The 24,122-nt window shown below is 42.9% G+C and overlaps 1 protein-coding gene across 2 annotated transcripts in view; it reads right to left on the minus strand.

Annotated features, from left to right (window-relative positions):
* Positions 1-10,806: 10,806 nt before the first annotated feature.
* IL20RA (interleukin 20 receptor subunit alpha) overlaps positions 10,807-24,122 on the minus strand; it is a 29,955-nt gene continuing 16,639 nt past the window's right edge. Inside the window, exons 2-7 of one of the 2 annotated variants that reach the window (XM_028509848.2) lie at positions 23,967-24,102; positions 18,326-18,504; positions 17,037-17,212; positions 16,322-16,466; positions 13,586-13,725; positions 10,807-11,698 (exon numbers count right to left, since the gene is read on the minus strand). In XM_028509848.2, the coding sequence (XP_028365649.2) occupies positions 10,907-11,698; positions 13,586-13,725; positions 16,322-16,466; positions 17,037-17,212; positions 18,326-18,504; positions 23,967-24,102 (1,568 nt within the window). In that variant the 3' untranslated portion in view covers positions 10,807-10,906. Of the gene's footprint in view, positions 11,699-13,585; positions 13,726-16,321; positions 16,467-17,036; positions 17,213-18,325; positions 18,505-23,966; positions 24,103-24,122 lie in introns of those variants that run through there. The other variant, XM_028509846.2, reaches the window with a different exon arrangement.

A 24,122-nucleotide genomic window follows, 5' to 3' on the forward strand; every position in this document is an offset into this window, starting at 1 on the left:
GCTTCGGCATTTGTTCAAGTATTTTTGTAAGATACATTCCTGGAACCCAATTTATTTTTTAACCATAGCTCTGCAACGGCCTCCACTGGTCCCTCCAATGCGACTGATTTTGTCAACACAGAAGACACAGTGTTGATTCTCCTGAATTCTTCATATTCTTTTGACCTTGAGTCTTTATTGTATGTATTTCTAGAAATTTCTCACATTGGGATTTCTATTCCTTTGCTAGAGGTCATATGGGGCTCTGTCAAAGTTATAATTTCCCTCCCTACTTCCTCTTATCTCTCAACATTGTTCCTTTGCCTTCTGTCAAATGCCTGCATTTCTTATGACTCTGTCTTTGGCTTCCCTTCTTTGTACTCTTCCTCAGCTAATTCTCCCTGATTCTAACTTGTGAGCATGATTAATTCTTGAGTTCTCACCTTTCCCCTGATCCTTCAACATACATTTCCAACCGCCACCTTGGCATCTCCACATGGCAAGCATCTCAAAGGTAGTATTCCTCAGAATAAACTCATTCTTTACTCCAAACTCCTAGAAAAATAAAACATACAAAAATAAAAACAAAAGCACCTTCCTCCCCCAAACCAAACAACTTATTTTCTCTGTGCTCTCTTTTTTAAAGTGAAGGTGCCCACTATCCACCACCAAAAAGTCATTCACATTCAGAATTAACTGACATTTATTAACAGCATCAAATCATGTCAGTCACCTGCATAAAACTCTAATGGCATCCCATTGTCATTAGTGTGTAACCCCAATGCCCTACAGCGGCCCCAAGGCCCCTGGCCTTTATCTGCTCCCTGCCTTCCTCTCCTTTCAGGATCCTCCTGGGTGACTATGCCCCAGGCATCTTCTTTCTGACCTTCTCTTCCAAGTGCAAGTACATGAGCATCTCAGAGACTTAGCGTTTGCCCCTCCCTCAGCCAGGAACCCCTTTCTGCATCGTGCTTTTCTGTGTTGTAACTAAAAACTAATTGCCAAACCCCAGGTCACCTATTCTACTATAGGTTTTCTTCTGGAAATTTTATACTTTTGCATTTTAAATTTGGGTCTATGATTCATTTTGAGTAAATGTTTGCAAAAGGAGGATGGTCTTTGTCTAGAAATCTTTTTTTTTGCATATCGATAACCATTTGTTGAATATATTATCCTTTCTCCATTGAATTGCCTATGTGCATTGATCAAAGATCAATTAAATATATTTGTATGGGTTTATTTCTGGGCACTGATTTATATAATTTTAAGATTCATTTACCCATACATACATATATGATAGACACAGTTTTAGATGCTGAGAACATATAAGTATCAATCAGTGGGGAAAAAAAGATAAACATCCCTGCCTTCATGGACTTTACTTTCTAGAAGTTGAGTGGTGTATTACATATGGAAATATTTTTAGAGAGAGTCACGTTCCTTTCCAGTTAAGTACAACGTACACTTAAACGCCAGTGTCTTTGCTCAGGCACTGTAGTACCCGTGTTTGTTTAGCACGAATTCAAGCCGCGTGCTGACACTGTGCAAGGTGCTGGGGATGCAGTCCCCCTTCCCTTCCACCTCCTTGCATGCTGTTTTCACTTTTCTACCTGCTGGAAAAGCACAATAGCATAACTTTTAGATTTAGGAATATCTGAGACCTTGAGTGCAGTACGAAATGAGATACTGGCTGTTCTATTGAATAGCTTGCTCCGATACTTCCAGCAAAGAAGCCCGTTTCAATATTAACTGCCTGGGGTTTTTCTGGATACCTAGGATGAGAGCAAACAATATTTATTAAGATTGAAGGGGATATGGGCAATGTTTTCAGATGTAAATGGCCCTTAATCTATCAGTGATTTGTACTTCTCTGAGACACAATTGTTCTAGCGATGTCTAGTTCAGTTCTAAGAGTCAGAAGAGATGAATGGAAACGAGATGGCTTTTGAGCCCTACTTGTGTGCAGTATTCCCTTTTCTGATAAACCCCCAAAACTGCATTAAGGAAAAAGATAATGAAAGGGACTTGCTTAAGCAAGAAAGCAATGAAAGGGGAAACTAAAAAAAAAAAAACAATGTTTCTAGACTTCAGATGGTTTTCTGTCAGGGAGAGAGCTCAGAACTGTCTGTTCCATGCCGAGTGCTGCAGGTGGCATTTCTGGGCTCCTGTGGATCACGTTCAAGAGAGAGCACTCCTTGGCTCCCGTAGCTGTCCACAAAGCACAGGTCTATGGTAGTGCATAAAAAAACCAAGCATGAGTTACCAGCCAGTGAACTGCCTGAAAGAAAATAAAGAAAAAAAGAGGTGAAATAAAGATGACTTCAAATATTGTTTTTTTTTTCATAGTAGACGTTTAGAGACTGTGTATTGCAACCCCCAGGCCCACAGAGAAGGCACCCACCCTGTAAAGACCTCAGCAGAAACCAGCCTATGTTTGAACCCTTCCCAGGGCAGGGACCTCAGTACCTCCTACAGGTAAGAACTGAGCTACCATTCAATTATAGAAAGCACGTCCTTCCTTGGAACTGAACTCTGCCTTCTAGCAACTCCCAAATACGTGTCCTAATTCCATTCTCTGAAGCAACAAACACTTGTCTGATGTCCTCATTCACAGGAAAGTCCTCTGCACAAGGCAGCTATCAGGGCTTCCCTAACTCCTGGATTTGCTCCACACTTCCCCCGTAGGCCCTGGCTACAGACCCTCTTTGAGGTGTTTCTAGTTGGTTAGAGCCTTTGTTAAAATGGGACACTCAAAATGAACACATGCTCCAGAGTTTTGAGAATAAGATTTAGATCAGGTGGGTTGCTAAGAAAAAATGTTAGCAAATATCTTGATTACACCTCTGTTTATATTTCTTTTGGTAAAGTTAAGTGTTTACAGTTCACCATTATGCCCAGATTAAAGGGGTTTCCACCTGCAAGTGTTTTATCTGCAGTTTCACAAACCTTTCCTTTTGGAAGCCTGTGGCAACCAGCCAGCAGGACATATGGGGCTGAGAAAGAGCAAACACGTTCTATTTGCTCATGAGCACTAACCATTTGTAACCAAGGCGAGCTCATTACAAAAACGAACAGCTAGCTGAAGCGTAAGGGCCAAGCATTAAAAAATCCTCATCCTTCTTCCTCGTGTACTAAAATCAGTCAGCAGAGCTCACCTATTAGCAGCAGCTTCGTAAGGAAGGGACTTGTTTACACTACATCATTTTTGTCAGTGGGACTGCCCGCCAGCCTGTGATCTTATTACTTACTAACGAATATAACCTGCGAGTAGGAGCGGTGCTTGCACTTCAAAGGTCTGTGTGAATTGCGTGCCCTCCTCATTTCCTGCTAAGCCTTGGGCATCCCCTCTTTGAACACTGGCGGTTCTCAGCAAAGTCAAGGTTGGCAGCATGTGCCCTTCACCCTAGAAACCCAGTGAGTCAATTTGCCAACAATTTGTTCCCATCCATAATGTTAGACATAAAACTTACAAAGAAGCTTTGTAAACAGAATATAACCATACATATACTTGTTTCTGACTTCCAAGGGGGAAGTGTCTGACAGCCCTCATTCTAAATGGGGTACAAAGGGGTACAAAGCTGACCCCAACTGGAACCTATGAGAATGACACAAAATCAGGGAGCTTCAGGGTCAATTATTATTTTTCGTAATTATACAGACATACATTAGGGCACACACAGTGTCAGTCTGAACAAGGAGAATCAAAGAAATACACTGTTTAAGGAGACTGTTACCAATGCCATTGAGGTCCCTGTGAGCTGTGTCTGCTTCCATCTCCTCCAAGTCCACGGGGGGCCCCGGTCCTGAACTTCATGTTAATAATTCCCTTGCCTTTCTTTATAGTTTTACCATAGGTGTAGAAATAGCACTTAATTTTACATGTTTGTATACTTTGAGACCTTTTTAAAAAGATTTTATTTATTTATCTTTAGAGAGAGGGAAGGGAAGGAGAAACAGAGGGAGAGAAACATCAATGTGCTGTTGACCCTCACGTGCCCCCAACTGAGGACCTGGCCTGCAACCCAGGCACATACCCCGACTGGGAATTGAACTGGCGACCCTTTGGTTCGCAGACCAGCGCTCAATCCACTGAGCCACACCAGCCCAAGCTGAGACTTTAATAAATGGAGTTATTCTTCTAGGATTCACTCTTTTTGCTCAACATGGTTGTGAGATTCATCTGTGTCACCCTGTATAGGTGTGCTTCGTTCATTTTCACAGCTTTCTTTGGCTGATGAATATGAGTGTTCTAAGTTCTTAAGAAATGAATAATGCTTCTATGAAAATTCTTCTCTATGTGTCCTGGTGCTGTATGTTACTGCTGATGTTGACTGAGCACTTATTTTCAGTCAGGCACACTTCTGAGCACCTTAATGCACTGATTCATTTAAACCCTCGTAACCCTAGGAGGTACAGTTATTAATCCCATTTCACAGATAAGGGAATGAAATCCCAAGAGTTTAAATAATTGCCTAAGGTGACAAGCCTAAGAAGCAGCTGAGCTCGACTTTGATCCAAACCTCTTAGCGTTAGAAACTATACTTTTAGTCATACGTAAGAATACTGATACTTCTGTTAACCAACCACTCAATCAATTCGAAAAATTTTAAGGTTCCTTTTCTTTTGTCCTCATATACTTTTGTTAAGTCAAATTCTGCTGAATTCTTTTCTTTTTTCTTTTAAAATTTAATTTATTGGGTGTCATTGGTCCAAATTTTTTTAAAACTACAAATCGACAAATTTAATGAAGATCCAATATCCCATGCCTGTTTTTCGGGAATTGAGATTAAAATTCCCATTGTCCCCTGTCCCCGCCGCCACCCCCCATCAATCAAATATTCTGAAGTGTCTGCATTTAAAATCAACTTCAGATTGGGGGAAAATTCACTTTATTAGAAGATCCAATAATGTGTAAACTATCTTAATTACATGAGACCTCTAAGAGCAGTGACCAATTCGTGTGGCCCACAGAGGCCAGGTCCACGGCCAGGCAACGGCACATGGCATTTACCCCCATTAGGGCTTGTCTCAGCGGCCTGTGAGCGGGAACATGAACAGGAGCCACATGCCCATCTTCAGAGTTGGTGGTGGAAGCCTCCAAGTGCCACCTAGTCCAGAGAATGACAGATTGAGAAATCAAAAGAAATATGTTGGGGAAGTGAGGGAAAAATACCTCATTCTGATTCCAAATTTAGCGAAGTTCCACAGACTTATAAGGGAACACGGGAACAGGCAGCCTTTTCTGAGGACAGAAGGAGCCTCCCTTGGGGGACACCAAAACAACAGAATGCATCTGCCCTCCCCTCCCTGCAGGGAGCCTCGGAGGGAGCAATGCTTAGGGAAGCTTAGCCCAGCACCTTTGGGCGTTCAGAAATGAGAGCCAGCTGGAAACATTGTTAAAGACTAACACCAGCAGAGTAGGAAAGAAATCTTGCAGGTGCCACAGGGAAAGGAGTCTGGAGGAATATCAGCAGTAAACATAAATGCTCATCCAGGAATTACAGGGAACGCCAAGGTGGCCGTCAAGCACCTGTAGCTGAAGATGCAGACGACTAAGAGGACGTGGGAACTAAAGCCCGGGGAGCGCAGCACCTCGGAGGGAGGTGAACGACTGCCGAAGGGTCGCCCTGCCCCTCTGCAGAGCTAGCGATTTTCAGGGCGCAAGGTCTGAAGAGGGCCAGTTACCTTTCCAGAACTCACAATGCTTTGCTCTTAGAAACTCCAGCTGCTGGTGGGTGCTTGACTAAAAAATATTTTAAAGCATCACATTTAGAAAAATAATTAATAATCTGCCATTTCAATAGTTTTAGTTGAATAAGACTGAAACTTCATAAAGTTAATCTAAGTATAGTTAAAAGGAGATCGTTTGTTATACATGTCTGAATAAAAAGAGCAAGTTATACAAGGGTTCAGTATGACCCCTTTTTGGGGGAAAATGTATATATATTATACATATGTACATATGTGTATATATACGTGTGTGTATAAACACACACACATGCACTGAAGTGTCTGGAAATTTGTACACCAGGGTTTATTAGCCTAGGCTATACCATTGACACTTGGGGCAGGCCCCCAGCAGTTTGCTATGGGGGCGGCCCTGCGCATAGTGGGATTTTTAGCAGTATTCCTGGTTTCTCCCCACTACGTGCTAGGAGCATCCTCTTGGGAGTCCTGACAATCAAAAATGTCTCAAGATACTGCCAAATGTCCCATGGAAGGCAGAGGCACCCCCAGTTGAGGATCATTTCTTTTTTTTTTTAAGATTTTATTTATGTATATATTTATTTATTTTTAAAATTGTCCCTTTTTTAAAGATTTTATTTATTTTTAGAGAGGGAGGGGAGGGAGATAGAGAGAGAGAGAGAGAAACATCAATGTGCAGTTGCTGGGGGTCATGGCCTGCAACCCAGGCATGTACCCTGACTGGGAATCGAATCTGCGACACTTGGATTCGCAGCCCAAGCTCAATCCACTGAGCTATGCCAGCCAGGGCTTTTTTTTTTTTTTTTTTTTTGAGGATCATTTCTTTACCCTAATGTGCTTACAGTGGTTAAATCTGGGTGGGAGTATTATAGGTGACCCATCTTTATTTCTAGTTACTCTACAGTGAATATGTGTACATTCACCTTTTATAGAAGCTACTATTAAAATACCCACAACCATAGAACTATTTATTTAAAAATTACAGACACATGCTTTTGACCGAGGTCTTTGGAAAAACTGTAGGTACAAGTGTTATGGAAGATATAATGTGAGGAACCGCAAAGAAAGTAAAATAGAGAAAAACAGTTCTTCCAAGATAATTTAGCAAAAATTCATCTCAGGGCAAGGGCGTGGCAATGTGAGGGCCAGAAGGAACCTGCTTTATCTGAGCGATGACCTGGCGTGCCGTCCATGCCTATGGAGCCCTGTTTGAGGTCTCATTCCATTCACCACGCCGGGCAGACTTGCACTGCGGCCCGTACCAATAGTTTTTCTTGGCACTGATTTCCTTGGAATTGAGCTCAGCTGGGAGCACCAGATCTTGTCCATTTCCTAGTGCGAGGGGACAAGTGTCTTTCTTTACGTACTCTTTTTCTTCGTGCAAAACGTGGCACTAGGTTTCACTCACTTTGTAGTGGGGTATTTTTATTTACCCAGTTTTTTAAAATTTATGACCTCCTGCAGCAAAAGAGCCACTAGCAGATGTGTTCACAAGGAACACTTACCTAATGTGGAAGAGGCATAAAAATCCTAGAGGTGACAAAAAGCCAGTGAGAGGATGACGAGTACTTGTCACAGTTTCTGAGACCTCCACTTCCCAGCTCCATATGTGCCTCAGGCTCAGGGATGGAATCTGACGAGGTCCTAGAAGATGACTTCTCAGAGCTGCTGAGCCCTGACAGCAGAGGCGACAGGCTGCCCGGGGGACACCACCCACACAGACACACCTCAGAATCTCAGAATGTGCTACCTTCCCCATAAAAATACTGATTATGTGCTCACATTTCAATGTGCATGTGTGTATTTTTGTTGCAAAATACTGAAGCAACACAATGTTAAAAATGCTCAGTAGTTCTGACTTGCTTAGACTGACAAAAGATATAAAAACAACTCAGAATTAGATTCCTTTTCATAAAACCCTCATGAGTTTCAACCTGAAGGCATGAAGTGGGAAGCAAATTACTACTGTACTTTCAGGTAAGAAAAACAAAGTGAGGCCGACTCCACTTTTGAATAGAAATAGTCATACATGTAAATGGCTTCTCTTTCTGGTGCGAAGCTTGCTCTTTGCTGTTGATGATGACAACACACACACACACACACACACACACACACACAGCACTCGCTATGCACCAGGCACCATTCTAAGTGCCTTCTGCATTCTAATGTTATCCTCAGAACAACCCTAAGTGAGTCGTCACCCCTAGTTCATAGATGAGGACATTATAAGACATAGTAGGTGCTCAACAAATATTTTGTGAATGAAATAAGCCAAACTATCATCAATCACTTTTTTCTTTTTGCTCTTAGTAACGACCCATTGTTTCCCACATCTGCTCTGCTCTCACAGTTAGTATTATAAACCTGTCCTTCAAAACTGGCAGCGTCACTTTTACAAACATTGAGAGGAACAGAACACTCTGGTTAATATAATTATGCTCTAAATTAAACCATTAGATCAGAAGCTGTTTGGATTTGTGGACAATCTCAAAAGACCAAGACTCCAGACCGCGACATCCATCTCTGCCACCAGCATGGTCTGCCTGTGCCCAAAATACTAATGAGGAAATATGGATATCTGTTATCCTGAAAGAGCTTCAATGGATCATGAGTTTGTGATTAAAACGAATATGTATTGAGGTAAATCATATAACATTGCTGTGTGTACAGGTCCAAACTAGTCAAATATCAACAATTTTACATGGTTCAACTTAATCAATGCTGTCATATTTTAATGCAGTGAAACTGTAGAACTTAATTCTCTAAGTGAATGGTGAAGGGGACTGGAATAGTTACTGGACATTAACTAGGATGGTGTTGCTTTATGGTGCACTTTAGTTCCCACAGTGAATTAGGTCACATGTTTAATACACTTAACCTTCCATGTTCATTGAACCTATTCCTTTTGTATGTCCTTGTCTACTTATTCATCCTAAGATTGTGTGGATGAAGAATATCCAATCATACATATTCCAAGTAGTCTTTGAGACACTGTCCATTTTAATAATGTAATAGTCACACATTGTTTCAACTGCTCAACATGTTCTAGTTACAGACTATGTAAATATCTCATAAACATATTTCCATATACGTTGAATATTAACCCCTCGCCAGGGCAACTGTTTGTGAATATCACCTCCCATTCCATTGGCTGCCTTTTTGTTTCTGCTGGCAGTTTCTGTTGCTGTGCAGAAACTTTTTACTCTGATATAGCCCCACCCATTGGCTTTTGCCTTACTTCTCTTGCCTTTGGGGTCGAATCATAAAATGTTCTCTAAGACCCAGATCCCCGAGTTTAGTACCTATGCTTTCTTCTCTGCAATTTATGGTCTCGGATCTTATATTTAGGTGTTTGATCCATTGCAAGTTAATTTTTGCACGTGGGGACAAACTGGAATCTAGGTTCATTCTTTTGCATGCAGCTTTCCAATTTTCCCAGCACCATTCACTGCAGAGGCTTTCTTTTCTTCACTGTTGTTTTTGGCTCCTTTGTCAAAAATTATTTGCCCATATACATGTGGTTTTATTTCTAGGGCGTCAGTTGTGTTCCATTCTGCATGTCTGTTTTTCTGCCAGTACCATGCTGCTTTAATCATCGTAGCTCAACACCGAACAAACAATCCAATTGAAAAATGGGCAGGGGACCTGAACAGACACTTCCCCCAAGAAGATCTACAATTGGCCAACAGACATATGAAAACATACTCAACTCCACTAGCTAGTAGGGGAATGCAAATGAAAACTATAATGAGATGCCCCCTCACACCCGTTAGAAGGGCTATTGTCACAAGTGTTGGGGAGGCTGTGGAGAAGGAAGGTTCCACTGCTGTGGAAATGTACACGGGCACAGCCACAAGGAAAACAGTCTGGCAGTTCCTCAAAAAGTTAAAAATAGAGCTGCCACACGACCCAGCGATCCTCTCCTGGGTACCTACCTGAAAAACTCGAACACATTTATTCACAAAGATCCACATGCACTCCTACGTTCACTGCAGCATTATTCCTGGTGGCCAAGATGTGGAGACAACCGAAGTGCCCTTCGCTAGAGGACCGGACAAAGAAGACGTGGTGCACACACACAGTGGACTACGACGGAGCCTAAGAAAAGACAACCTACTGCCATTTGGGACAACACGGATGGACCTTGGGAACAGTATGCTACGTGACGCCAGTCAGTCAGGAAGAGCTAAGAACCGTATGATTTTACTCACATGCGGGATAGAAAACTGAAACTCACAGACACAGACAACAGTGTGGTGGTTACCAAGGGAAGGGGTGGGGGGCTGGGAAAGGCGATAGAGGGCCGAATGTATGGTGATGGAAGATGATCTGCCTTTGGGTGGCGGGCACACAATGCAATGGACAGATCATGGATCATAGAAACGCACACTTGACCCCTATGTATAACCTTGTTAACCAATGTCACCCCAATAAAGTTAATTAAAGAAAAACATTTCCAGAAATAAGTGTAATATTCCATTATAAAATGTGATGTTTTCTTTCAGGCTAGTCCCCTACTAAAAAGTCCCTACTAAGTTCCTGAGAGGACATTTTCTGACTACAAAATAATAATTACAGTTTATGTTTATACTTCAGAACTTCTTATAAAGTATTAATAAGACTGCTTAAAATAGCCCAAAGTATGTGATATCAAGATATGTGCTTGATTTGTTCATTTTGCACATGTATTATTGATTCAATGGTGGGTTAGGGTCCTTAAGTATGACCAACTTACCACCCACTTAGTGATATTTGTGCATTTTAAATATCTCATTCTTCTAACAATAAGCCAAATTCTAAAAAATAGTACCTATGACATGAAATATTTTTTGCAGTGTTACTTACACACTTAAGTGCCCACAAAATAACTGTGGAAGTGTGCTTATTAGAAAATCACAAAGAGGCCACAGTACATCCACCTGAATACACTGGGCATCCGATCTGGCAAACATTTTGGAGTTCTTACTGGATACAAAGCAGTGTGCCAGCCACGGCACCCCAGGGCCCGCCATCACTGTCAGAGGCCCCCAGGCACGGACCAACCGCCCACACGAGGCAGACTGAAACAAGTGCTATGTGAAGAGAGAGAAGAAATAAGCAGTTCTCCCTGATACAGAGAAATATGGGTAAAATATGGGTAAACTTCTGTTACCCAGGTAGTTTATTGCTTGGTCACTCGATTGTTCACACTCATGCACCTTAAGGGAGGGGAGTTTGGGTGTTAGTCTTCCATTTGTACATACAATCCCCATTCCTCCAAAAATTGCACCAGATAGGTTTCATCTTCTTCCAGAGGCTTGTCTGAAGTTTGTTCCTCATAAAGTCTAGACAAAAGGCTCTCATCTGGGAGCTCCTTGTACTCAGGATGCTCACAGACCTCTGAGTCATGTTCAAAGCCACATAACGAAGGTATAAACAGCCTGCCAGTCTGAGGGTCCCAGTCGACCAGTGTGGTCAATGGCTCTTCTTCCGGCCCCTCTTCTGGGTCTGCATGCTCCTCTGGCAGGTGGTCCAGGTCCCTGAGCTGAGGGGCATATGAATACAGTAATATGTGCAGGCCTGAGTCTGCCAAGGCTGCCTGTTGCTCAGGTACTTTTCCCGGTAGGAACATCTCCTCCAGCAAACTGAGCTCTTGGTCTCCAGGCCCCACAGAAATGTCAGTAGTTCTTACATCATATTCATATTCAACAACCATTTTATCTGTGGGTATTGTTCTGCCGAGTGCCTCTTGCTGGGTCAGGAGAGGCCCTCTGGAGCGTGGCTCCACGTCGCAGAAACCATCCACCACATGGGACGTGTACCCTAAGTGTTTCACCTCCAGTTCCTCTCCACCGGGCTCCTGGCCCTTGCCGGGCTCACTCAGGTCTGACACATCATTGCTTTTTTCCATCACACTGGTATCCTTATGAGGAATTCTAGAATCCTCCAAAATATTGAAGGTGATGAAGTTAATCACAATTTTTTCAGCGGGTACAAAGAATCTTTTGTCAAGTTCATTTCCATAAATCAAAATCTATAAAGAGAGAAGAGAATGGTTTTCACCTTTTCACTTTAAGGGAGACATTAAAAACAGTCGTTAAGTAGAACTTACACTGTCATCAGAAGGTTTGAAAAATCTATTCTTACCAACTCCTGGAAGTGAAGTTATGCTTGGAACATAGAGATCACCTCACTCACCTGGAGGCAAGAGACCAAGGCATGGGAAGTGCACGCGGAAGTGCAAAGTGGCTCATGAGTGGGTATTTTTCCAGGTCAAAGATGAGGGTGTGACTGTCCCCTCCTCTAACTGGCTGAGGAAATTTGGGGCGTTAATTTCCTCAGCCTTGGTTTCCAATTCTGTAAAATCAGAATTTCTGCCACATCAGGAGTGGTGAGAACTGACTGAAGTAGAGGTTTTGAAATTGCTTTGTTAATTATAGTTTAATTATAGTATTTGTTAATGAGCTGTGGTTACCTGGACAAAAACATGTGGATGAGCATGAAAACCAGATGGGAAAAAAGAAGATAAGAATGAGTAGGGATGGTCTTCTTACTTCCATCCATATGCCAGTGCAGTCATGCTATAAGGAAGCCAAGAAGGGAAATCCATTTGCCAGTTTATGGCAGCTAGAGAAACTCTAAATCAGGTCAGAAACATTTGTTTTGGATTAAAATCTTGGTGGGGTATGTGGGAGGTGTCTGCTTCGATGGCCAGTGATGAGTTATGTGACACCCTCGTTGTCTAATCTATGATGTGATTTCATTTAACATTATGAAACAGGTCTTTCAGCTTCATGCTTTCACAAATTTTTTGGTTTCAGAAAGTCACTTGTGATCAGTTCTGTGAATTTTCCTCCCAGGAGAGGTATCCCTATGCCATTAAAGAGCTAGCTTCAAAACTTAAATGCAGGCAGATTTATATAAACATTTTAAAACCAAAATAATAAAAAATACCCCTATGTATCTGTACATGTGAACACACATTTTAATGATTCCCAAAGAAGTCATTTTTATCGTTCAACTATGCTCAGCCTTTCAGACCCTTCAGTGCATGGTCCAGAAGCAGAAGGATCATTCCTTTTCCTGTCTTGCTTCTCCTCACTGCAAGTGATGACACCTTGGCCATCTGCCTCTTACGTGTGCTTCCGTTCCGTGTCTTTGCCTCCAGCCCTCCAACCTACTCTGCTCCTTTAAGATGCTCATCTTCCCTCCTAGATGCTTTATTTGTTTATTCTAGTCTCACTTCCGCTGATGCTGTCCTAGACCCACTCACTACGCATTTGGATCCATGTAAAACACACTACTGACCGTGACACTCTCAGTGTAAAATCCTACAGAGATTTCTTTGCCAACAAAAAAAAAAGCCCCAGTTCCTTAGAACAACAGCCCAATTCTCTCATTACCTGGCCTTCCCACCCACTCTCATCTCATCTTTCACGGCCCATTAGGAACCTTAGGATTTAGCAATACTCCGTGGTTTCCCAAACAGCCACCCCTGTTGTTTCTTCGGCCTGCAGTAGGTCCCTGACTCTTACTCACCTTTCATAACCAAGCCCAGGCATGAAACTTCTCCTGATCTCCCATGTAGGGTGCCTGCCTGTACCCAAGAATCCCCAGCACCTGCTTTCATCTTAGCCATACATATCATTTTGAAATTCTTGCCCCCAACTACACTTGAACCTCTGGAAGGGCATGACTTCCTTTCTGTCATATCCCAAGACCTTGTCTAATCTGGTCATTAAACATAAAATCTTTGTTAAAGCTAAGGAATCTTTTTCTCTTTGGTTATGCTAGTGAGTTAATCTAGTTAAGTATTTTTTAATTCATCAGCCCTTTAACCTTAAACTCCCTCTGCCCCTAAAAGGAATGGTATCTGTTCTGGTGTGTTGTTATAACAAGTCCTGCCATGCTAAGCACTCACCAAATTTGCCGGGTGTTTCTCTTTGCCAAAGTGGATGTATCTGTACACGGAGAAGCCCATCACAGACAAGATAAACATGGTAACAGATATGGGCAAAACATACCAGAAGATGACTTTAACCTGCCAAGCTGATGTCTGGTCTGGAAAAAAGGGGGAAGGCAGATGTCATTCTGTGTGGTGGGAAAACACTGGCCATGTCAAGAGGCTTTGGGCAGACAGACTGCTTCCATTTAGGAATTCGGTTTTCTCATTAATAAATGATGTTATAAAGGCTCTCAGAGCACTTCCTGTCTCTGACAATAGCTGGTCTTAAGGACTCATCTGGCCTGTCTCAAGTCTTTACAGTGAGGCTGCATTAACAACCCGGGCCAGCCTATATTCCCACGTGTTATGTCTGCCTGTGAGATTCCAGGTGGTGTTTACACTTGAAGGTAAATGTACCTGAAATTCAGGCCACTCACAGCACTCCAAACCAAGTGATAATGCTCTTTTGCAAAGATCCTACTAAGCAGCCCCACTTTCCCGAGCCACTCACTTGACTCCATCGTTGTCATATATTCAGTAGAGGACAGGAATACAGGTGCCACCTCCTGTGTGACCCACAGGACTATCCTTGCGCTGGCTGGCCAGACAGCCTGGGTGTATCTGGAGCTGGGAGTGTGTGTGGGCAGGTGGCTGAGCTGCTGTGTGCTGAGAGCGGTTTGGGTGCACTATGGCTTCATGATGAGTAAAAGTCCATCAGGAATAAGACCTGGTGAACAGTTTTAAGAAAAGTGGTCCTGCGCCCCCCACTGATTGGAGTACACAGCTGATGAACAGGGATCACTGTGGCTTTTATCTGTCAAGCTCCTGTGGGGTACTTGGAAGTTTGACGGTTAATTTTACATGTGTTAATTTGTGTAAACCGTGGCACCCAGATATTTGGTCAAACATCATTCTAGATATTTCAGTGAAGGCACTTTTTAAGATAAGATTGGCATTTGAATACGTAAACCTGAGCAAAGCAGGTTATTGGGTGTGGGGCCAACTGCAGGTTCTTCCGTGCTGAACGCTTCCTGAGGAGCACACCTGTCATCGAATTCCATGTAGAAAGGTGCTGCCACCACCTTTGCAACGCAGATGGTGCAGGTGGCTGAGCGTCACCTGCTCCTACTTCAGGCTACAGCTCAGTCCGGGCCTCCTGACACCGCCCCGGGTCTCTGGGCCCCTAATCAAGAGCAACCAGGACAGCGACGGCCGGAGGTACTTGGTGCACGCTAACCCATGTTGACTACAAGAAGCCTAAGAAACTCTATTTGTATTTTAGGGGTTGGGGGACTGTGGAGAGCAGAAGTCTTTTTCAAAGAATAGTCCCAAAAGAGATAATACTGATTTTTTTTTAAGAAGGGTGCCGCAGCAGTGTCTTGGAAAGGTGTCTGAGTTGATTTAACAGCTGGGATGTCCTGGAAAAGGTCAGGGCCGGAAGTGGGCCTCCTAGTAGTTTTGCTGCCTTTCCTAAACTGCTTAGGAAGTTGCTCCACCTGCTTACTGGGAAGTATTTAATTTAATCTGCACTCTAGTTGCTTAGCACAGCCAACTGCTTAAATGACTTCCACTGGAATGCAGGCCCACCATTTGGCCACTGACCAAGCTGTTAGTAAACAGAGCACTTTATCCAAAATGCAAAAGTGATTTCTTTCATCTCCTTTGTTTTGGCTTTTGCTTGCTTAGCATTTTAGTTTTATTTGACATGTCGTAGAGAACCCTTCATTTGAAAGGGAAGGTATGATAAGATTAAAGATTAAAAAATAAAGCTTTTCTCTTTTCATTTGTGCTCACAAAATTCCCTTTTTATTCACTGGGGTATTTTCATTGTGCAACAAGAGGGGCGTGAGGAAGAGGAGAGCAGGGCCCTGCCACCCACCACCGTTCCTGCCCACAGCCAGTGACAGAACCAAGGCTTGGGGGAAAGGCTGTGACATTTGTCTCAGGCCAGCACATTTGGAAGAGACCAATGTGGCCGAAGAGCCATTCAGTGAAAGTAAACTTGAGGATTTATTTTAAAATTTCACATTTTGAGTCTAAGGTCCCCTCACTCTGGGGGAAGAATAATTAAATAAATGCCAAGCTCTTAACTTTATGTCTCCTAACAGGAAGGAGACTCCTTGGCAGCCAAGGTCAGAAAACGTGGGAAGGAGACAAATGAAAGAAAGGAGAGAGAAGCCACAGTCGGAGCGAGGCAGCGACTGCTGACTGGTGGACCCCCGACAAGGACAAGCCGGCAGTGATGCATGAGCACACCTCGTGGAGCCGTCATTCGTATTCCTGAGGGGGAGCAACAGGCTCTGTCTCCAAGCGTTTTAAAGATAATGCTCTGCTTGTACCAATAAAGTTATCTGGTGTTCTTGAAGACCACAGAACTTCTACTGACCAGGGTAATTATGATTTTAAAAAAGAAGAAAGATGTGTGTAAAAATTCCTCACTGTTATTTCCCAAGGCAGAGGCTTGCTGGCAGCAAGCGCCTGGACTGGTGCTGAGAGTTCCCCGAGGGGGTGAAAACACTCCCGCACACCGGCCAAGTTCAATGGCAGTGTCCCAGGATGCTTAATGCATTTCTGGTGGTAGCTGTTCCTGCCTTTGCCTCAACCTGTTTCTGATAGGAATGGGTTTGCCAATACTTTGTCTACACTGCCATGTTCTCTTCTAGTTTTATCAGACTCCCTTTCTCAGCCAGCGGAGGGTTTTTTAAAGCTTACCTTTCAAAGTACTCACGCACTGCTTCTTGGAAGGTGGAGCAAGGCGAGGAGGCCCGGGGACAAAGGACTCCACGTGAACGCAGTACAGAGTGTCCGGCTCCAGCCAGTTGAGCACCAGCGTGTGGTTGGTCACGCACAGAGACCACTAGGTTAGGGGATTGCAAACAGCAGTTAGAGGCAAGGACTTCCAATACCACCCAGACAATAACTCTATAGGATATAAAAGACCAGGATACCATGAAATCCTTTACTATGACTACAAGCTTTCTTTTTAGCAACAGCTTTCAAATACCCTTTTCCTTTAGCTCAGCAGAGCATGGTCAGGGACTGGAATAATCCTGGGAACGATGCTAATAATAATAACAACATAAAAGTGGTTTCTTATTCAACTTTGTCCTGTGTTCTTGTTAACATTTTGTTTCTTTCTTGGACAGTGACTGACAGATGTAATGCAAGAGGAGGATGTCCATCCAATTAAGGGGGACAACTTCTCCAACTGCAACATCACACCCCATTAACAGAGAGTTTCTGTAGAGGAGAGCTGAAGAAAGTTAAGTTTCCACGTAGCTTCCGTTGTGGCTTGGATGCCATCTCTTTGGAACACCACACCTTCCCATTTCCACGTGCAGAGAAGGAAAGCCTCAGAGCCACTTGCTCCAGCACTCACTGCAAATAGCGACACAGACCACGTGCCCCCGACCCACCTCGGGCTTACCGTTCTGTTGGACTTGGTATTATAGATGGACACATTGTACTTCAGATTAGGGTATATTTGTTGCATGGAAATAGAACTTTCTTCTGGATTTTTTTTCCACTTCTCTGGAGCAGTCAGAACGACAGAAACGGATTTCTCATCAGGAGTCAAAGCAACCTCTGGTGGGCCAATTTGTGCTTAGAAGGGAGAAGAGAGGGAGTTATGCTTGGCTGTAGGAGTCACCTTGGATAAAGCTATGGTCTAACCCTGCAGGGATCAAAGCTCCAAAGCCCACGCTCTCGTGGAGATGCTGCCGGGTGCTCTAAGGGGGGCCCGAGTTGCACCGAATCTCGGAGCAAACATTTCGAAGAGTTGCATTCACTTAGTTCCCGGCCACATGAGTAAACAGTACTTGATGGAGGTAAATACAGTGAAACTATAATGTTGCTGTGACTTGAAAAACTGGTCATAAATCACAAACCGGACATGAAGAAGTGAAGCATTGTGACAGACCTTTGGAGACGTGACTAGAGTGATCAGAATGGGGGTTAGCGAAGTTTTACCCTAAGCCCCCAGATATGATGTCTGCTGCAACTATTATTTGCGTAAGGGTAAAGCCCATTCTTAGCTCTTGGTCTGTAGAGAAACACAGAGGGCGCGGAGGTGCTGCACTTGGTTGAGGGCACAGTTTGCTGACTTCAGATCTAGAAGGGACCAGGGCAAAGGGACCAGCATGAGGACCCAAAGGAGAACATGCAAATTTCATTATGGCAGCTCTGAGTCAGCTACAAATCAAGAATGGAGTCATTAAAAACCAGTTACCAGGAAGATGTTGCCTTACTTCTGAGTTACGCCTAGAAATTACTCCATCACACCAAGTTTACAGCAAGAAAAGGCTTAGTTTGGTGATCAGAATAATCTTTAATCAATTTTATGGGCAGAGTCAATGGTTTATACACCTACAAGACTTCTTAAAAATCTATTAATTGTAAGTCAAATTACACAGTCTCCACTAAATGATAAAATAAAATTGAAACTGGATAATATTGGCATCTGGCGTCCACTTGGGATCTGGGAGAGATATTAGAGGTCACGTGGCCAGAGCTCACTCTAAAGATGAGATTCCAGGATCCAGTGGGAGGGGCTCCCCGGGCTGGTCACTCCGCCGGCTGCCGGACAGAGTGCAGAACGGAGCCCAGCAGGGCGCTGGCTTCTCGGGCAGAACTGTTTGTGACACTGAAACTGTTAACACTACGACATCAGATGAACATGATATTGATTTGTATTTAACAGACGAGTATGTTACTTACTTTCTATGAGAGGATAGAATCGTCCAGTTTCTGCCCATTTAGAACAATTAGTTCCCTGAATGGCCTTAACTTTGGCATAGTACTGATGTTCATAGTCACGAGTTTCAGCAGAGAGATCACAGTATGTCCTATTGATATGCCTGCATTCGGATTTATTCAGCCATTTCTTTTGCCCATATCTGCTGAGAACGAAACTGTGAATTAATAATGTGGCGCCCTCTATGCTTTTCAGTAGGAAAAACACGGTCATTACATAAAACTGAATGGAACTTAAGACCTTCTCTTCAGAACAACTGATATGCCTATCACCGAGATAAAAAAAGCATCTGCTTTGCTGCTGGAAATTTTTTTTCATCAGCTGTCAGGAACATGAGTCAGAGTTTCTGGAAGCACCTTTCTTTTCTGTGAGTTACTATGTGGATAGTACAGTTTGCAAGCTTGAGTTTTATTATTATTCTTGGGCTATTAGTAAAGACTTTACATACTATGTGATCAATTCTTTTAGTAATTATATTTATGTAAGTGTTTAGTCCACCATGAGTACTAAGGTGAGTTTAATGGGTAGTTTTAAGAAACATTAGTAATCCTTTTTTTTTCTTCAAAGAAAAATTACCTTGACATTGTCATAAAACTTAAAAATCTACTTGCCATCAAGGGCTTCGGGGAAATTCACGAGGTTGAAATACATGCTCGAAGCTGCATTTTCAATAATTACAGTGATGATGGTGATGATGGTGATGTTTGCTAGGTTGTTCACATTGACCTTTCCTTTCCTTCATTAAAAACACAACATCCGGAGTAAACACAGAGGAGGGGTGTTTTTAGGGGGGAGAGGCCGAGGTAGAGAAAGTGGCAGGAGATCAGCCAGGGAAAGAGGCAGGGCTGCACGCGAGGCTGCTGAGAGGACTCCGGCAGAGTGTTAGGGTTTGAGAAGATAACCCTGGGGGTCGTGGGGAGAGGAGCTGGGAAGACACTGCAGGGGTCCAGGTGCAAGGTGTAGGGGGCTTAGACAAGGATGGTGGCCATGGAGCTAATGATAGGACAAATGAAGAAATAGCAGGCCACAGGACTTGGGGATTGAGCGCATGCAGGAGATGAGTTCAGGACGACGTCTCTTTCTGTCTGGGACACAAGGGTGTAATGGTGGTAACGTTTACCAAGGCAAGGGAGATGGGAGAAGAGTGGGTTTGGGAATTGGAGAGTGGAGAGTAGAGGGAAGGAGAGATCATGAATCCGGGTGACATGCAGGGCCTGAGGTATGTAAAAGATGCCCAAATGCAGGTGTCCACAGACGCTGGGGCTCAGGAGAAAGTCGTGAGTGGGAGGTAGTGATTTTGAAATAAATGGCAAAAAAGTGCTCTTTGAAGGCATAAGCCTGAATGAAATTATCCATGGAGACAAAGCAAAGCCTAGGGTAAAATTTTAGGGGCATCAAGATTTAAAGGTTGGATACAAAGCACACTTAGAAACAGACAACAGTGTGGGGCTTACCTGAGAGAAAGGGGAGTAGGGGGAGGACAGAGGGGGTAAAAGGGGCTTAAAGGTGATGGAAGGAGACTTGACTTTGGGTGGTGAACACAACACAATATACAGATGATGTACTGTAGAATTGCACACTTGAAACCTATAAAAACAGAAATAGCAGCTAAAGAGAAAGAAGAGAAAACAAATATCACAAAAGCAAGGGGAGCACACGTCTTGAGAAGGAAGGAGGCAATATAAATTTTGTCAAGTGTTGTCAAAGATTAAGGGTATCTTCCCATTTCAGAATACGGCAACAGAGTCCTGAAAGCAGATAGCTCCTGTTCCATACCTATCGTAATTCATTAGAAATGCCAGTCAGATCTTGCTGACTAACTGCTCCGTGCAAGTGACCTCCATTGCCTAGGGGCTTTCAAACTTTGACTATGAGTCACATGAAGAAAGATGTTTTCCACTGTGACCCAGCTCACAAAATCATACATATATCTAACATACTAAAACAAAGGCTTTGTAAGACAGCACCTAGCTTTGCTGCATGCCGTGCATGCCCTTATTTTCCATTCCAATCCCCTCCACACTACTCCAGTCCTTTCCACTAAAAATAACGTTAGTTATGTCCCTCCAAGTTGATTTCACGGCCCAGTAACAGGTCTTGACGTGTCTTTTGAGAAATACTGTCGTTGCCTACTTGACCCTCCCTCCTCACACTTCCTCACTGTGCCAAGGGAGGGCAGCTTCCCACGATAGATGGTGATGGAGAAGAAAATGCTGTTTACCGGGTTCCAGACAAAATGCTTTGTAAACCTGACAAGCTGACAGACATGAATCATTCAATAAATACTCCAATTCCCAGCCAGGGTACATGCTTGGGTTGCAGGCTATAACCCCCAGCAACCACACATTGATGTTTCTCTCTCTCTCTTTCTCCCTCCCTTCCCTCTCTAAAAATAAATAAAATCTTTAAAAAAAAATACTCCAGTGACGACATTTGTGCAAGGTAAAAAGTCACGAGGGGCCCTCGGTGGTCTCGGACTGCTTTCTGATAGTGGCGGGAGACCTCTACCAGGTGCTGACTGTGTGCCAGGTGGTGTTTGCACATTACCTCAGTTATCATGGTACCCCTACGAGGCAGGTACCATTGTTTTTATACCATCTGACAGACGAGAAAACTGAGGCTGGTGAGGTTAAAGGACCCAACCACTCAAGTTCATGTCACTAGTAAAAGACATATCTGGCACTTGAAGCACTTTTACCCGATGCCAAAGCTTGAGTTTTCAGCGCTATATTCCATTTTTTTACATTAAATTCTTTTGGCAGATACAACCTTTTGTTCAAATTTCACCTCTTACTTGGAAACAAACTTTACTCAAAAGTACAATGTGTAACCTGCCCAAAGTTACCCAGCTAGGTCCGTAGCCTGGCTGTGAACCCAGGACTGGCTGGCTGGAGCTCAGCCTGGAGCCCCGCCCGTGGAATATACCGCCCTGTACTCCTGCCCACCCATAGATTTGTTTTTAAGTATTCTGTTTCAAAAGTTGAGCAATCTAAATTACCTGCTGTCAGAGAGCAGTGATGACTCTGCCCACTGTTAAAAGCCCTTTCCTGAATCACAGAGACAGACAAAGGACAGAGCAAGCTCTTTGCTCCACCTAATGGAAAAAGAGGCCAGGCCCCGCTCCTGAGCCATTCCCCTTTGCACAGGGATGTCTTCCGCCCTACAGCCAGCTCCTGGGAGACACCTCAGAAATGAGGGTGAGGGTCTAGACAAACAAGCTCCTTAGGAATGGCAGCTGAAGCCTCCTACTGCATTTTTTTTCAAAAGATAAAATGACTTTATTCTTTTTTGTTAATATGGTATATATTTTTTTAAAACTCAATCAGAAAAGTAGAATCAAGAGAGAAATAAATTACCCTGAAACCCATTATCCTGGAATATTTGGTATACATGATTCTGGACATCACATTATGCTTATATATGTAACCAGAAGGATAATTAGCTGAATATAGAGCTAAAAACCAGATTATGCCACACAAATGGTTGTAGTAAAAGTATTAAATTTAATTTGACTTAAACTTTAACATAAAAAAGTAAAATTAAAGAAATTGCTATAGTTCAAATGTTTCATCGCCATAAGAGATATTAGTTCTTAAAAGAGCTTTTAAATTAAGAAAATTGTTTTTGGAAAAATATCAAGAGCTTAGATATGAAAATAAAGTATTTTGACTTTAGATCATATTTAATGGTTTCCTGCTATGAAAATCAGTACATATAATTTTTATCCACCTTCTGATTTGTTCTATTATTGTCTGGGATCAAACATGTACAAGAAATTTCAATAACCATATTTCCCATCACAATTTAGTCTTGGTTTTTCATTTAGATTGTTACAGCACATGCTACTGATCATCACACCATCGTCCTGTCATTACTAAGCTTTGTTCAGGTTCATCTTTTTTTTTAATGTCAGGTGGCTATTATCTTCAGTTAGTGGTTCTCCCAATAAGGTCTGAGGGGAGCGATGTCTGAGTTCCCCAAATGCCTGAAGATACTTCTGTTGAACTCGTAAGAGTCTCAGGCTCCACCCACTTCTCTCTCAGAAGACGCATCCCTGTTTCTGCTGAGTGCTGCCAACGACAACCCCCACCCCACACCTGACTTAAGTCCTGCTTTTGCTACGATGTCCAGAAATAATTTCATTTTCTTGAAGGCCAGTAACTTCACCAAGGTAATCCTTGCTGTTGTTTTTATTAAATTTGCTGGACACGACATGCACTTATGATGTGCAATTCCAGATAGTCATTATTACCTGGTCAACTACCACTATCTGCTAGCTATAATAAGTTTTAAAAGTCTCTTGTTTAACATTTTTATTTTCCATCTTTTTCCTAAGTCCTGCCCACTTGCTTTTAAAAAAGTTCCTTCTGTGGTCTTAAGAGTCTCTTCCTTGAGAAGAGATTGCTACTTCTTCTCTGTAAGCTTTATCATTAGAAACAGGTTTATGAAACACTTTTTCAACAGCAGGAGGCTGATGTGGCTGATGGCGCTTCCCTGGGCTGCCCCCCTCCCACCTGCCCCGTCTCACTAGGGTCTCTCCCTGGGCTGCTACTGAGCTTCTACAAAGGATATATATCACTTGACCTTGATTTCTGTTTTAGCTCCTCCTCCCGACACTTTGTGGCACCAATCTGGCACTCCATGGGGACATTTCCTCAATTTCTGGTGGTGGAAATCCTTAGATTCCACATCCTTAGATTGTTAGGTAAGCTTCTTAGTACTGTGACATTTATACTTGTGAAATTATTTTCTACTGTTGAGTTTAGAAGGTATAGGTTTACTTCAAGCTTCTGTGGTTATTTTATTACAGATCTCACATTATTTGGCTTGTGCACCTCCGAGTTGTGGCTTAGGGACTGTGGCTGTTTCCTGGGTCACTCTGAAGATGGGCTTTGTCTCTCTGATTTGCATTTTCTCACTTGCACTGAGTTTTGAGGGAGAGTAAAAAGTAAAACTGTCCATTCATTACTATCTCTAACAGGAACAGCTAGTTGCACATAATTCTGTGTTCAGTTTCACTTAAAAATGCCTATAATTCTCATAAGTTTAGATGTTTCAGAGGTGGTGGATTTCCGTGTTTGCTCAGCCACATAATAATCTTTTGGCCAAATTCTTTTCCCCATTTAAATAACTTCCCTTTGCCTTAGCCCGGAATGCTCCTGTCTCCCCTAAGAAACTCTTTTTTAAAAACACACACACAAAAAACAACAACAAAATTCTTTCCTAATTTAACCTAACAAAACATAACAAGAGCCCTGGCTGGTGTAGCTCAGTGGACTGAGTGCAGACCTAAGAACCAAAGGGTCACTGCTTCGATTCCCAGTCAGGGCACATGTCTGGGTTGCAGGCACGGTCCCCAGTAGGGGGCACGAGAGAGGCAACTGCACACGGATGTTTCTCTCCCTCTCTCTCTCTCTCCTTCTCTTTCCCTCTCTCTAAAAATAAATAAATAAAATCTTTAAAATATTAGAAAATTTAAAACACTTAAAATTTTCTTCTTTTCAAATATAATACTTAATACAAAAGATGGTTTATCTTTGTGCAATTATGTGAAGTCTGAGTCTTGTGCTTACAAATTAGCCCAAAGGAAAAGGACCTACTTACATGAAATACTGCACAGTATAAGTAACGTCCACTGCTGGTAGGCCCTCGGGGGGACTCCACTGCAGGACATTCTTCATGTTTACGGATAAGAAGGTGAGGTTTGCAGGCTTAGGCAAACCACCCGGGACACAGGGAACTGAAAAAGGAGTAGAGAGA

The sequence above is a fragment of the Phyllostomus discolor genome, chromosome 4 (genome assembly GCF_004126475.2).
Source record: "Phyllostomus discolor isolate MPI-MPIP mPhyDis1 chromosome 4, mPhyDis1.pri.v3, whole genome shotgun sequence".
NCBI lineage: Eukaryota > Metazoa > Chordata > Mammalia > Chiroptera > Phyllostomidae > Phyllostomus > Phyllostomus discolor.